The 16,274-nt window shown below is 40.5% G+C and overlaps 1 protein-coding gene across 2 annotated transcripts in view; it reads left to right on the top strand.

Moving 5' to 3' along the window:
• The window catches only part of NUDT6 (nudix hydrolase 6), a 33,674-nt gene that overhangs the window by 15,200 nt on the left and 2,200 nt on the right, over nt 1–16,274 (top strand). For both annotated transcript variants that reach the window (XM_063458415.1, XM_063458413.1), the window contains exons 3-4: nt 5,041–5,096; nt 12,351–12,405. In XM_063458415.1, the coding sequence (XP_063314485.1) occupies nt 5,041–5,096; nt 12,351–12,405 (111 nt within the window). The remainder of the gene's footprint in view (nt 1–5,040; nt 5,097–12,350; nt 12,406–16,274) is intronic.

Genomic DNA, 16,274 nt, shown 5'->3' with positions numbered 1-16,274 from the left:
ATTAGATGAGACAAACTAGTAAACTGGCCCGTTTGTGTCAGTAACCCCAATACAGGTTGCCTGACACTGACAACTGTTTTAATATTCAGCAGAATTAAAACTATAAAGATCTAGGTTTGTTTAGCAAAGCAATAGATTACTGTAAACAAATATTTTCACAACAGTGTCCCTTTTTAACCCCTTAACGCCATTACGGCGTTCTATGCCGTCCCGCATTAAGTGGGCTTTAAAGCCGTTGCGGCGGCATAGAGCGCCGTAACGGCTTTCAGCCCCTGGAGGTCCGCGGTACTCACCTCCACCGCGATCCTCTTTGGGAGGACTGCCTGACAGCCCAGACAGCCCTCCCCCGGCAAATGAGGCCCCTGGAGGCCATGGGATCGCTGTCAAAGAGCAATCACATGGCCCCCTATAGCTGGCTGTGGATCTGCCAGCAGGGGGACTGTCTGAAATGTCAGAAAAAAAATGGTTGGAAAGAAAAATGGTGGGAAAGGAAAAAAAAATATTAAACATGTTTTAAAATAAATTAAATGTGTACACATAAAAAAATATATATATATATTATATATCTAATCTATACAGGGCCGGCTGTACCTGTTAGGCGCCAGGAGCGCCGGCTCCCCTCATGCTGCAGCCGCCCGGGCGCTCTGTAGAGAGCCTCAGGCGGCTGCAGCTTTGCCCGGGCTTGTGCGTCCATGAGGGCGCACTGCCCGGGCGCAGCATGAGGAGAGGGGCTGACAGGAGGGAAACGCTCAGCGCTCCCTCCTGTCACTCCCTCACTGTAGCGTGGCCGAGCTCTGTATGGTCCGCGGGTACAGGGAGCATCTGTCTCCTGTACCCGGCCGGACTAACAGGAAGTGCACACTGAGTGTGCACTTCCTGTTAGTCCGGCCGGGTTCAGGAAACAAAAGCTCCCTGTACCATACAGGGCTCGGCCACGCTACAACAGAGGTAGGGGAGGGGGGATAAGGGAGAATTTAAAAGGGGGATAGAAATTGACGGGGGGTGGGGGGGTAGAAATTGACAGGGGGGGAGAAATTGACAGGAGGGGTTAAGAAATTGACAGGGGGGGGAGAAATTGACAGGGGAGAAAGAAATTGACAGGGAGGGGAATTGAGTGGGGAGGTGAGAAGAGAGTGACAACGGGGGGAGAAGAGAGGGATAAGGGAGGGAGAGGGGGGAAAAGAGAGAGAAGAGAGTGACAAGGGAGGGGGGAGGGATTGACATCCATCACATACACACTCAATGCACCCCTTACACACACTCAATGCACCCCTTACAGACGCACACACTGCATCCCCTACATACACAGAAACACACCTTGCAGCCCTTACACATACAAACACAGATTCACACAATGCAGTCTTTACACACATATCAGGACATCCCCTAAACACTCCACCCCCTGTGAACAAACTCATTGGTGGAACATGAAGGTGGACCCTGGGACTCAGACCTTGAGCTGTTTAAAGGGCCCCAAAAAAATGGAGCTGCTTTCCGTTCTCCCAGAACATTGATTTTTGTGACCACAGTTACAAACAGCCTCCAGAGAGCCTGTTCTACACCAGTGGAGCCAGACTGCAGCTAGAGACCATCATCATCCTCAGCTGGTTCTAAGTAGGCAATCTAGTATATTATTTGTGGCACTAATCTCTAATTTACCTCACATTAAATAAACACTATAGTCCCCAGAACCACTGCAGCTTAATGTAGTGGTTCTGGTGTCTATAGCCAGTCCCTGCAGGCCTTTTAATGTAAACACGGCGGCACTGCAGCACTGGCGTTAATTAACATCGCAGATCATATGGGTGGGGCATTGTGATGTCACATGGGGGGGGGGGGGGCGGCGGCAAACTTTACTTTTGCCAAGGGCTGCAAAAATCCTTGCACCGGCCCTGAATATATATACATCTTATATATATGTAACGTGATACGTAATGTGTATTAATGTTAATTTAAGTACATAAATTAATCTTAAAATACTTAGAATGACGTTACATATATATGATATATGTAATCTCATTCTTACTGTATTTTGTTATTAATACATATATATTGGTAACAAAATACACTTAGAATGACATTCTATATATATCTATCTATATATAAAATACAAATAACTGTAAATATTTATATATAGATAAATATGTATAATTACATAAATAACTACACGTAGAATTTAAATACATATATATGTATATGCTTAAGTAATATTTTAACATAATTATGTGATTTCATTAATTAAAATTAAAATTTGATTGACGTGCCTGACAACCCAGGCAGTTTGATTGAAGTGCCTGACAACCCAGGCAGCAAGTGCAGAGAATTAAATTTGCACGTGCTATATTTAACCCTGTAACTTTCCAATACACCATAAAATCTGTACATGGGGGTACTCTTTTACTCAGGAGACTTCGCTGAACACAAATATTAGTGTTTCAAAATGATAAATTGTATTACAACGATGATATATTTCGTAAAAGTGACGTTTTTTGAATTTTTCACACACAAACTGCACTTTTACTGACAATATTATTGTTGTAATATGTTTTACTGTTTTGAAACACTTATGTTTGTGTTCAGTGAAGTCTCCCAAGTATAACAGTACCCCCTAAGTACAGGTTTTACGGTGTTTTGGAAAGTTAGAGAGTCAAATATAAGGCTTGCATTTCATTTTTTTCACATTGAAATTTGCCAGATTGGTTATGTTGCCTTTGAGATCGTATGGTAGCTCAGGAATGAGAATTACCCCCATGATGGCATACCATTTGAAAAAGTAGACAACCCAAGGTATTGCAAATGGGGTATGTCCAGTCATTTTTAGTAGCCACTTAGTCACAAACACTGGCCAAATATTTGTTTTTTTTGCTTTTTTCACTCAAAAACAAAAATGAACGCTAACTTTGGCCAGTGTTTGTGACTAAGTGGCTACTATAAAAGACTGGCTACTATAGTGGCTACTATAAAAGACTGGACGTTTTACTGTTTTGAAACACTAATATTTGTGTTCAGCAAGTCTCCTGAGTATAACAATACCCCTCATGTACAGGTTTTATGGTGTTTTCAAAAGTTACAGAGTCCAATATAAGGCTTGCGTTTCAGTTTTTTCACAATGTTTGTCAGTGTTTGTGACCAAGTGACTACTAAAAATGACTGGACATACCCCATTTGCAATACCTTGGGTTGTCTACTTCTGCAAATGGTATGCCATCATAGGGGTTATTATCATTCCTGGGCTACCACACGGTCTCAAAGGCAACATAACCAACCTGGCGAATTTCAATTTGGAAAAACGGAAAAATGGAATGTGCTATATTTGACCCCTTAACTTCCCAAAACACCATAAAAACTGTTAATGGGGGGTACTGTTGTACTCGTGAGACTTTGCTGAAATATGTGTTTTTTTTGCAGTTAAAGCTAACGGTATTATGACATTTACAGCTAAAATGTCTACAAATTTTATTCATAATAATTTGTTTCATATATGAACAGTTCATGAGAAATTAAAGCCCAGTTTCTCCTGAACAAAATGATATATAATAAGTGTGGGTGCACTTACTATGAAAGAGGTGAATTACGGTTGAACAGACATATAGCGCAAATACCAGTTTTTGTTTACATTTTGTTTTGATCAGAATGTGCACTATTGACTCCGTCCTGAAGGGGTTAAGAACACATTTTGAAGTACACTATCACTAAAGTGTTTAAAGAATAGTCTGTATCTTCATCATTTGTTAAGAAAATGTGCTCATTCTTTGTATTGCAATCTATGAATGTTATAATAGTTTTCTTAAAGTTATGTCTACTGACTATTTGATCATGAAATTTGATACACCAGCAGAGGGCAGACATGGAAACTAAGTTTCCATAAAATGTTATCAATAGACATGTTGGAACATGTTTTTTGGGATTAACACAAAAACAATTCTTTTTGGAGGGTTTTTTTTTTTCTGTCCATTTACGAGAAACCATATTTTGCTATATATCAAAAACACACACATATATATATGAGGTTTATATTGAAATTGAACCGTTGACCTTTTAAGGGTCTTGATGAAAGGTTTGTATTGAAACTGAAATTTTATTGAACTTTTAAGAAACTGCAATAAAAGCTATTTTTTTTTTCTCTCAAAACTAAGCACTCGAGTGCTATCATTGCGTGCTAGATTATATATTGTGTGTGTGTCTGTATAATTCAAGAACAATTGAGAGATTCTATGGCATTTTGTAAGTTATATCTTTGATTGATTTAAAGAGAATTTGCTAAAACTATTTAAAATAGAGTAAGTATAGTTACCGTTTTAATTAGTCACGGTCTGTACATTGGCCATGTAACATTAAGGTGACATTCACATTTTTAACCACAGAACTAAGCTGGGGCTTTCCATTTTATATGCTGCCAGTATACTATTATGTCTTTTTGACCACTGCGTTTCTATTGTGCAGATATTTGTGTATTCATGGGATCTAATCCTCCTTATGAATTATTGCCTTTTTATATTTTCATACTGGTCACCTCTGCCTTATTCTTTTATTAAAGGTATAGTGTTATCTGGCAATACACATTTTTCAAATGCATTTTACTGTATTTCCAACTGGTACCTTCATAAGGACACTCAATGCACTATAAAACCTATTCTCATTTCATGTTATGGTAAAAGGAAATAGTTTTTGGTTCCCTACACATAGTTGGCTATATTAGCAATCATTTGAAGAAAAAAAAAATGTTGTAGATATAATCCTGCGTATTTTTTTTTCTTTACTGTGACATCAAATCTGTTCTACTTTGAAAGGACAAATGTCTTGCAACTAGTGCTTTGTCTCCTCTCCCCCTACGTCCGTAACATGCAGTGGGTGGCTTGGATGAATGCTGTGCACGACCCTTTTCTCAGACTAACAGTTTTATAATAACATAGTATTAGTAGTAGCTTTATATAAGTGGCTTAAAAGCTACCTGCACTTGTGTTCATGTTGCTTGTCAGTAAGGTAATTTCTCTGATTTAGTTAATTTATTATTGCCAATAATTTGCCATTTATTTTTAGGTGCTGTTTTTGATGAGGACACAGGCAAAGTGTTGGTGGTGCAGGACAGAAATAAGGTAATTTAATATGTATCATGAGTCAGATATATACTCTTGCTGCCACCTTAGTGCAATAATGAGCTTCTTTAATATCTAATACTATATAAAGTGAAAGTGTAATTCAGAATGTTTTGTGTTCTAGACTTTAATATTGTGTAAATGTTAAGTATAAGTGCGGTCAAGAATAGGGCAGGCTCCTGGGGTTGCCCTAAACTTTGTCAAATGATTCCTAAATTGTTTGACCTTAAAGGAACTTATAGGGTCAGGAACACAAACCTATATTCCTGATCCTATAGTTTTAAAACCCCCTCCCCCCTCCCAATACCTTTATTACAGTCTGCTGGCTAAGTGATGATCTTAGCCAATCAGAATGCTTTCAAGGAAAAAGCATTGGATTGGTTGAGATTGTCAATTCTTATCAATGCATCTCTTTGAGAAAAGTTCAGTGTCTCCATGCAGAGAGTGGAGACACTGAACATCAGTACTGTGCAGCACTGACCCAGGAAGCACCTATAGTGGCCATCTGAGAAGTGGCCACTGGTGGTGTTCCTAGGCTGTAGTGTAAACACTGCCTTTTCTTTGAAGTGTTTAGTGCAAAAAGCCTGCACGAACTGACTATACTATACCCCCCAAGAACAACTATACTAAGCTATAGTTTTTCTGGTACCTATAGTGTCCCTTTTAGCCGAGGCATAACTCCAGTGTAGCACTTCAGGATTCTACCTGTTTTCTGCTGCTGGACTGACCAGTGATTACATTGTGCTTTGTTATAATTGTTAAAAATGAAACCTAAGACGTATGTTAACATTTTTATGACTTGCTACTTATGATAGGGATTTTACTTAGAGCATATCATAATTTACAATCATGAGTGCTTGTTAGATTCGATGAGTCCAGCTGTATATCATTACTAACTCTATCATCCAAATTACTTTTATGAAATTAAACCACAGGGTCAATTTTTACATCCTCTTTCAAACTAATAACTATAGTCTGCAGCCACAACTCCTGCTTTTAATGAGATCCAGAGCTGCTCTGTCTATTATGTAACCTATTTGCTGTTGTTTATGTGTTTTTTCTGCCCTATTTTTCAATGCACGTCAACTATGAGGATGTATTCTGGTAATAAGTGTGTCAGCTTAACCCACCTGTTAACTAACAACCACATATTTTTTAATTCGAGTCACTTATGTATATATTTCATAGTAAATTGTGACCAACCTTCTGGCTAGGACCTCCCATTTCCTCAGCAGGAGACTTCTGTGCAATAGCATTATCCTAAGGCTAGATACAAGCTTCAGTAATGAATACCACGAAAAGAGGCTTTCATACGACAGTCCAGGGTTTTAGATCCTGATTGATCACACAGTGTTGGTTTTTCAGGAATGGGCTGGTCTGCTCTGCAGAAAATATAATTTTGTTTCTGCTAGCTGTGTAGTACAAATCCTCTAACAGGCCCCTAATCTCAATCCTGGCCTCATCTCTTGACGATGAACTAAGATTGGCCGCAGTTAAGAATACATTTATTTCTGTGTTGGAGGCAAAGTTAAATCTCTCGTGCTTAGAGGGAGGAATGCATTAATATACAACTCTCACAATCATTAACGTTGAAGTACACCCAAATTATTTATATTAATAGGCAGATTGTGTTTTCAAATCCCATACTGTACAGTGGGTGATACCATCTTCTCTGTAATGCTTGTTTTCACTGACATCACACAGTACAACTATTTTGATTCAGCTGTTATTTTATGATGTTGAGAGAGAGGAAAGAGTAAACAGAAATATTATGATCGTCTCCCCAACCTCTGCTAGCATATCACCAAGGTAATACTGGCAGCTGCAAGTAGGAACTATTTCCCTGGATTGTATCCCCCACTAAAACTGAGTATATCTAACCTTAAGAAATCACTTGAGATAATAGATACATAACCTGTGAAGCACCCACTAGGGGAAAATTATGTCACTAAGGGGTTCTTGAGCCATTGTGTTTGTGGCTCAGTTTTACTATGTGAAAGCTGCATTCCACAGTAGATCTATTGGTTATCTCTTTCAATTAGCCTGTTCTTTACCAAAAAGCTTGGTAAAGAAACAAACACCTTGTAGAATAATGCATAGCTTGCTCTTTTTGGCATTTAGAGATTTGAAATTAAAATGCTAAAACTAATAATAAGGCATAAATAAGATTCCATATTATTAGTGAAAGTATTTCCTGTCAGCTAACACTGAACCTCCAGTGCAGGAATCAGTTATAATAAAAGTGATTGGGGAAAAAAAGGAAATGAAGTTCAGCATCAGCAATGTAGCAAATGGCCCTCTACCTGAATGGCCGCAGCCAGATCTGATCTAGTGTCCTTAGGAAAGCTGAAAAAAGTGTATTGGGCATACCTGACAAATTTACACATGTACACCTTGCAAAATCTGACAGGAGGAGAGAGGGAGTAAGACAAATGTGATTAGTGCAGAGCAGGGTACAGTGTCAGACTTCTCTCTCCTGCTGCTGCACAATGATGCTGTGTTTCTGTCTGAAACTAATATTGTCAGGTAAAAGGGAGTGGGGTGTGAGTAGGCTGAAGAAACTCCACTAGCGCCTTGAAGAGAGCAAGTTTGGCTGCTGAACACAGTTCTCGTGTACCTCCAGTTCCACTAGATCTTCTTGTCAGGTAGAGTGAAGGGGAACTCAAAAAAAGAAAAAAACACGAAAAAGGATCTTCAAAGACTGTATCCGTCCATGAATCTCAACCAGCCAGACTGCACCAGAGCTGTCAGGTCTTAACCCTTTATCTAAATTAAGTTGTTATGGTGACAGTACGCTCCAAGGCGCACTCTTACCTTAAGGGGTTTAACTATTCTCAAATGGTTTACCCCAAAGTTTCCTCCAGCGCCAATCTCAACTCCACCTAGGTGGCACCCAGCTTCTTAAAAAATTGGAGTGCTGACGGAGAGCGCCGCTGGTTGGCTGAGAACTCTGTCAATTAGCGGCACCCTGCCTGGCAGCATTTTAAACTTCCTGACACTGAAATGTCAAAATCTGGATACCGACTGAGGGCAGTTGAGATGAGTGCTGGAGGCAACTTTGCGGTAAAACTGTTTGAGAGCAGTTTAACCCCTTGAGGTAAAAGTGCGTACGGGGGCCTACTGGCACCAGAACAACTTGACTTAAACTAAATATAATAAAGCTACAGTATATCTGGCAAAAAAAAACAAAAAAACAGACAGATAAATGTTCCAGTGAAAAGATGAATAGTAACAGATTAAATGCCCTATAAAGTGTAACTAAATGTTGCTATATTTCTAAACTGTTCCCACTCAGACTTTATTTAATAGAATCGTCAATTGAGTATTACTAACACAAAAGAATTGTTAGAATATGTAACATGCAAGCTTAAAAATAAAGCGAGCAGATGGCGTTAATTGCCCAGATTTCCATCCCAAACATTTGTCTATATATGTTATAAGGATAAATATAAATGCTCCCTAGAACCCTAAATCCTATATATTTCATAAGGATAAATACAAATAATCACCAGGGGGATACTAAGAAAGCAAAACTGAAACAAAATCGCTGTAAAGCGTAGAAACCTGTTGAAGTAAAAATATAAACATGAGTCAAAAGCAGCATAAAAAGATAAATAGAATAAAGGAGAAAAGCAAGATAACACCTAGATCATGGCAATGAATGAGGGGTGAGGTTATCTACTAACTGGTGATTTGGCCAATCAAAACTCTCAGGCACACATAAATAAATATTTTCAAAGACAAGCGGTACCTGGCCAGCTTGAAGCAATAGCCAATAATACGTCATTGTTATCTGAGTCCAAACATCCCAGTAGCCTAGATTTGTGCTAGAACCTGTAAGTAGTATATGACTGAACCTTAAATACCTCGGTAACCTATCGGTAACCTAAAATTACCATTTGTAAAGGGCATGTCTTTCCCTACACACCAATTATTGGATCAGCACTAAGCCTAATTTAAATAAACATGTAAACTGTCCACATCTCTTGAAAGTATAGCAACAATTGCAAATAAGTTAAAACATGCCATGAAGAGCTCAGTGGCCATCTAAGAAAACAAAAACAATAAAATGCCTAAGAGTTACGGGGGATGAAAAGTTCCTTGGTCTAGAGGAACTGTTAGCATCTACATCCACTGGAACCTTATTGTTGTAGCAGTGCTTCTTTGTCTTTGTAACAGCCCCCCTTTCTCTTTGTAACAGCCTCCCTGCAATTAGCATGACATAAAACACAGGCTTCATATAAAGCACATTCAGATATGCTCTTGATGTATCTAATGACATGCATTGGTGACTGTGTGATTAAACATTTACCTCTCATATCAGGGTTAATTTGCTGAATGTTGATTCACAGGAAGCAGTACACTTCGTGAGAAACTGCAGTGTGAATGCTCTGAAATAAATCCACATTTTCTCCAGTGAACTCACAAACGAAGGGAAATACTGTACCTTTAATGGGCCAGGAGCAATAGTTTTCCGGTCCACAGAAAACATCTCTTAAACATCACATAAACCTCTTTAGCATGCTTCTACGCTTATTACTAAACATAAAAATATTTCATGGTCCTTCCTGCTCACGTGTTACATTTTAGAGGCGTTCTGTTGATTAAAAGAAGGTACTACTGGAAGTTGATTTAGTATGTTTAATGTACAGAATTTTACACACAATTAGCATTTCACTTGTTTTAACTATACTTTTTTTTATTAAATATTTAACGTTTTGTTAAAAGCTGACATCAGTGCACTAAGAAACAGTACTACATATTAAAATCAGATTAAATATACTATACAAAGGCAAAGTATATAAATTGGTGATTAATAAAAGCATACAATGACACATGTATTCCTTCATATAGCAGCTTCAGAATGTTTTCAGTATTCTTTTTAACCAGATGACTAGCAGCAATATTACATATTTTCTCAAAAAGTAAAGTACATGTGAACACTCAGCATTCTGTTAGTGTCCAGGGCTGGATTTTCCGTTATGCAGCATTGCACCTGCCTACATGTGCCTGTCCTGTAAGGGTGTCTATTTTCACCAGCTATAATGTGCCTTTTGAGAGCTCAGGTGGGCTGATGAGGGGATATAAATACAAGGAGCCCTAAACAGGGTCCTCTGTAGACCAATCCGCTTCCGATCTTGATAGCAGAGTGGCAGGAACTATTATAGAGGGTGTAAAACTCAGTGCTGTCTCAGCTTCTCCAGTCTGTGTGTGAGGCTAGGAAATGCATTGCCGCGAGGAGCAGGGACAGCACTGAGTGATGCACACTGTAGAACAACTTCTGCAGTTCTACTATTTAATCATAGGAGGGTATGCCTCCCCCTACACACACAAATTATTGTATTAGCATTAAGCCTAATTTAAAACAACATCTAAACTGTCCAAATCTCTTGAAAGTATGGCGACAGCTACAAATAAGTAAAAACATGCCATAAAGAGCTCAATGGCCCATATTAGAAAACAAAAACAATAAAGACGCTTAAGAGTTATGGAGGATGAAGAGCTCCTTTGTCAAGAAAGACTGGTAGCATCTACATCCCCTGGAACCTTATTGTTTTAGCAGTGCTTCTTTCTCTTCTATGCTATGGGTGCTGTAACCTTTGTAACAAGCTTCCATGCATTGTTTGCAAATAACCCTTTACACTCTACATGCCTATACCATAAACACTTTTGATTTCCTAACCCTCTCAAAACCTAAACAAACTATTTCCTTAGTCTCAGATTTAGGCACTCAAATCCTACACCAGAAACAAAGCCTTTTAACTTAATCGTATGTGGGGTGTGGGGAGGAGTAAAAGTGGTCCCTATGTTTTCATATGTATAATTTAAAAAAGAAAATGTGATTTTAAAAGAACATAAAACCAAAGAGAGAGACAAATGAATAAAAAAAGGATTAATTTAAGAGCAAAACCTGGTAAGTGATAGAACCACTTAAAAAAATTAAAACACCATGTATCGATGTGCAAAATTTAACCCAACTCTAATCCTAAATCCAATGATTTTAAACACCCCTTGTACCACATCTATAACATATCTCAAGTTTTTAATCCCCTTAACGATAAACATACTATGTAATATAACTGCAATGTTAACTCCTCTCAAGCCTTTACCCTATCCATTTCCAACATTATCTTTGACCCTGTCTTCATTTACACAACTGCATAACCTCACTATACTCACAGATTCAAACACAATCCATTTCCAGCAGGAATATGCAAATACATACATAAATGAATATACAAATGCAGTTGTCAAATTTGTATATGGTTTTAGGTTTTTATGTATTTGTCTGTCTGTGGGGGTCTGAAGTCTGTGTTTTCAACAGGCACCTGTAATGTAAATCCAGCCATGTTAATGACTTCAGATATAGAGGTGAATCAAAAATACAAGTATTATGATGATTACACTAAGAACTGTTAAAGTAGGATCTAATAGTTTTTAGATATGAATGTTGCTGAATTTGAGGTTTACTTGTCCTTCTATACTGCTTGCCGCATATAATGACATTTAGTGTGATACTTTTGTGGAAGAACTGTATGCAGACTATGCATAGACTGTCTCTTTGAGCCACTAGGCCGCACGACTTGCTGTAAAACCAACCAGGAGTTGCAGTTGGGCTGCTTTCAGATGATAATAGTATAATTTGAAAGATTTGATAGATGCTGGAGATTATTCATTTTGTGATTTAAAACATAGGTGATGATTTAGTTTTGAAGCCATAATAAAAGCACATCATAGTGATTTATTCTTAACCCTTTAATTATATACAATTAATTATACAGTACTAATTTAGAAACTTAAAAGCATTTTCCATTAGGTGTTGGTTTTTTTCACTTTGAAACTTGTATTAGTTTTATTTTATTGACATAAATGCCACCCTAATAATTGTGCATATTATATTTATATTTTTTTTATCATCCAGCCATTACTATTGACTATTAATTATGTTTGTTATAATGTTACTACTGCGTGATGCCTACCTTTTGTGCTTAAACACATTATAAAAAAAATGCAATTTTGGATTGCTGTAGAAAATGAGGAGAGATGTTCAGCAACATATGCTATGGGATGAAGGCTTTGATGTTATCACATCCACATGCTTACAAAACATCTCTTTAGAAACAGTGGTCCATCTGAAAACATTCTAAAAGTGCACCAGTATGTAATTAGGAGCAATCTTTGTATACCTCTGTATGTACTTCCAAATCAAGTCTCGCACTTAAAACAAGTCACGCATGTTTTCTTTCATTACAGACTGTAAATACATGGAAGTTTCCTGGAGGATTGTCTGATCATAGAGAGGACATTGGTTGGTATCAAAATAATGTGTCCTTGCATGTATCCTTTGTTTTACCCCATCTGCTTTGATTAGTGTTGGTGCTACAGTAAAGAAACAGATTATGCCTTATGGGCAGTGCCAGTGGTCTGACACGATCTGCCAATCCAATGCTTCTCTCTGGGAATCATTAGCTGTGTTTTGCATCATCCTGCTATGCGTGATGACTCAGAACATAAAGACTGTAGCGAAAGCCACTTCGCCACTGTGTTTTGGAGGGGGCTGCTTACCCGCCTCTTACCCTGTGACTACGGTCCCTGGGCGATTTGGCCCTTTATACACGGTATTTGGGCATACTGTGGGTTATTGGGCTGCCCCAGGATTATGGGCCCTCTCATCAGCCCATACGAAACTTAAACCCCATGGCGTTTGAACTGTGTTTGTGGCATCTGAGCGCTGTTTGGATATGTTGAGCGCTCAGATCCAAGCCATCTGGGGATGGGTTGAATGTGGGGGTTCTGTTTAGTATAACAGGAGTTATGTATTTTTATGTCTTTTGGTGGTTGCTGGTAACATGTGCTTAATGGAGGCTGTGTTTGTCCCTGGATATAATTAAATCAGCTTCTCCATTGTCTCCAGGATAGAGGATTCTGGGGAACTAGTTGAGCTGGAAAAAACATGCTTCCAGAAGGTCAAATGCACATTTGTACTAACTTTTGAACCCCTGGTCCAATTCGTATGATTTTTGAGTATGTTGTTCCCCCGAATGGATTGATTGTGAATATGTATTTTTATGCGAATGTGACGTATATTTTGGGAGTTATGAATGTTGTGTAAAAACTGTATTTTCCCTACCTATGATAATTGTATTTTCCTGTGTGTACAGATAATTAGTTTACAGGTAGAGGGGAGGGCTATGTGTGGGATGTAACTATTGTGTGATTGGTTAATGTACGTTACTGTGTGTGTCCCTCCCCTTCATGGGAGCACCTAATAAAAAGGGCTGCAAGCTAGCAGCCAGAGAGTTCTATTTTTACCCTCAACTTGAGTCCTGTCTCTTATTGGGGGAATCTGCTACAAGGGATTGCTATGCTAGGCATATTCCCTTGCTATAATCACTGAGCTCTTGTAAGAGCTTGTTCCTGCTTCGTTCTGAAGGGAGATAGCTGCAGCCTGCGGTGCTTATGGTGTCTGGTGGAGTGCTTGGAGTCCTCTGGAAGCGCTAGGAGCATCCATCAACGGAGGGTACTCGGTCGGAGTACACGGGATCCGTTACATTGGTGGCAGCGGTGGGATGGCGTCCTAGTGCGAGGAGAAGCAGCTCAGAGACACCGGCAACGTGTGGAGTTGTGCAGCGTCCCTATCTTCAGCAACATAATGGAACCAGCAGTGGCTACAGCAAGCATGGCGTATAGCTACTCCGTACTAGAGTTTGGCACGATGGTAGGGTTGCACCTGAAGTTTTACGGACCCAATCCAGAGGAGAAATACGTGCGGTTCGTGTGGGACATGGTGACCCGGAACCTACAACACAGGGCGTTGAGGGAAGGCCAGTGGGCACGTTGGGAGAAACTCCAGCCACAGGTAGAGTGGGACGAGGAAGAAACCGAGGTGGCCGGTGGAGATGGGACCGAGGTCTCTCTACCGGCCCTACAGGGATGCTGGGCACCCGGCCCAGATCCCCAGCGGCAGTATGTTTTACAGGGAGGGGAGACAGTCGGTCTCACTCCCCAGCGGCAGAATGTGTTATTGGAGGAAGAGACAACCGGTCTCCCTTCCCAACAGCAACCAGAGGTACCCGAGGTAGAGGACCTCATAGACTGGTCCTGGGAGGACCCCCTGCAGGCAGGTGGAGATGGGACCGAGATCTCTCCACCGGCCCTACAGGGATGCTGGGCAACTGGCCCAGATCCCCAACTAGAGCTGGAGTTACAGAAAGTGGAGAGCATCGACCTCCCCCCCCAGCAGCAGCCGGAGTGCCAGGGGGAGGTAAGTGATATTTCTCCTCCCCAGTCAACTCCTTTGTTCCCTGACCCCGCAGCAGAAGAGCTGGCAACTGGGCAGAGCGCCGCTGGCCTCTGTCCTCCCTTGTTTCCTTCCCCTGAGCCTGACTTTCTACAGGCTGCCCCAGCGGAAGAGCTGGCAACTGGGCAGAGCGCCGCTGGCCTCTGTCCTTCCTTTTTTCCTTACCCTGAGACTACCCCAGCTCTGACCCCGGAGCAGAGCACATCGGGCATCTGGCCCCCAAGTACTCACAGCCATTTGCCCAGCAAGGCCGAGGGTGCCACAGTTTCAACCCACAACTTGGGACCTACAGGCCAGTATGACTTATTGTGGGGGGGCTATTCTGTGAATTCTTTATTGTTGGGGGGCTACACTGCTAAATTTGTTTTGTGGGTGGGCTACTCTGCTAATTTTGTTTTATGGGTGGGCTGCCCGACTAATCTAGGTACTGACCGGCAGAAGGTCAGGTACCTGGTTAGTCTACCCCCGAATGGGAAGATATGTAGCGAAAGCCACTTCGCCACTGTGTTTTGGAGGGGGCTGCTTACCCGCCTCTTACCCTGTGACTACGGTCCCTGGGCGATTTGGCCCTTTATACACGGTATTTGGGCATACTGTGGGTTATTGGGCTGCCCCAGGATTATGGGCCCTCTCATCAGCCCATACGAAACTTAAACCCCATGGCGTTTGAACTGTGTTTGTGGCATCTGAGCGCTGTTTGGATATGTTGAGCGCTCAGATCCAAGCCATCTGGGGATGGGTTGAATGTGGGGGTTCTGTTTAGTATAACAGGAGTTATGTATTTTTATGTCTTTTGGTGGTTGCTGGTAACATGTGCTTAATGGAGGCTGTGTTTGTCCCTGGATATAATTAAATCAGCTTCTCCATTGTCTCCAGGATAGAGGATTCTGGGGAACTAGTTGATCTGGAAAAAACATGCTTCCAGAAGGTCAAATGCACATTTGTACTAACTTTTGAACCCCTGGTCCAATTCGTATGATTTTTGAGTATGTTGTTCCCCCGAATGGATTGATTGTGAATATGTATTTTTATGCGAATGTGACGTATATTTTGGGAGTTATGAATGTTGTGTAAAAACTGTATTTTCCCTACCTATGATAATTGTATTTTCCTGTGTGTACAGATAATTAGTTTACAGGTAGAGGGGAGGGCTATGTGTGGGATGTAACTATTGTGTGATTGGTTAATGTACGTTACTGTGTGTGTCCCTCCCCTTCATGGGAGCACCTAATAAAAAGGGCTGCAAGCTAGCAGCCAGAGAGTTCTATTTTTACCCTCAACTTGAGTCCTGTCTCTTATTGGGGGAATCTGCTACAAGGGATTGCTATGCTAGGCATATTCCCTTGCTATAATCACTGAGCTCTTGTAAGAGCTTGTTCCTGCTTCGTTCTGAAGGGAGATAGCTGCAGCCTGCGGTGCTTATGGTGTCTGGTGGAGTGCTTGGAGTCCTCTGGAAGCGCTAGGAGCATCCATCAACGGAGGGTACTCGGTCGGAGTACACGGGATCCGTTACAAAGACCTTTAAAAATCAAAGGTCTTAATGAGTAAGAGCATCATTAAATTGAATCTATAAAAATATTATATTCATTGGTCACAAGGATGTCCTAATCTTTTGACTGAAAACTGAATAAGAAAGGGGTTTGAATAACTTTTGATTGATGTTGTTTGCTTTACTGGAACACTTTTGAGCATTCACATTAAACCATGCAGGTAAGTTGTTTAACCCCTTAAGGACCCATGACATGTGTGACATGTCATGATTCATTTTTATTCCAGAAGTTTGGTCCTTAAGGGGTTAACATGGACTGAGCATCAATATAAGGCTTGGTATAAGTTACTGAGGGCAGACTGCAGCTAACCACAGAGATCTAACTGAG

Source organism: Pelobates fuscus, chromosome 6, assembly GCF_036172605.1.
Source record: "Pelobates fuscus isolate aPelFus1 chromosome 6, aPelFus1.pri, whole genome shotgun sequence".
NCBI classification, from domain to species: Eukaryota; Metazoa; Chordata; class Amphibia; order Anura; family Pelobatidae; genus Pelobates; species Pelobates fuscus.
The sequence above is the reverse complement of the archived record's forward strand: the minus strand, read 5'-3'. Positions and strand labels throughout refer to the sequence as shown.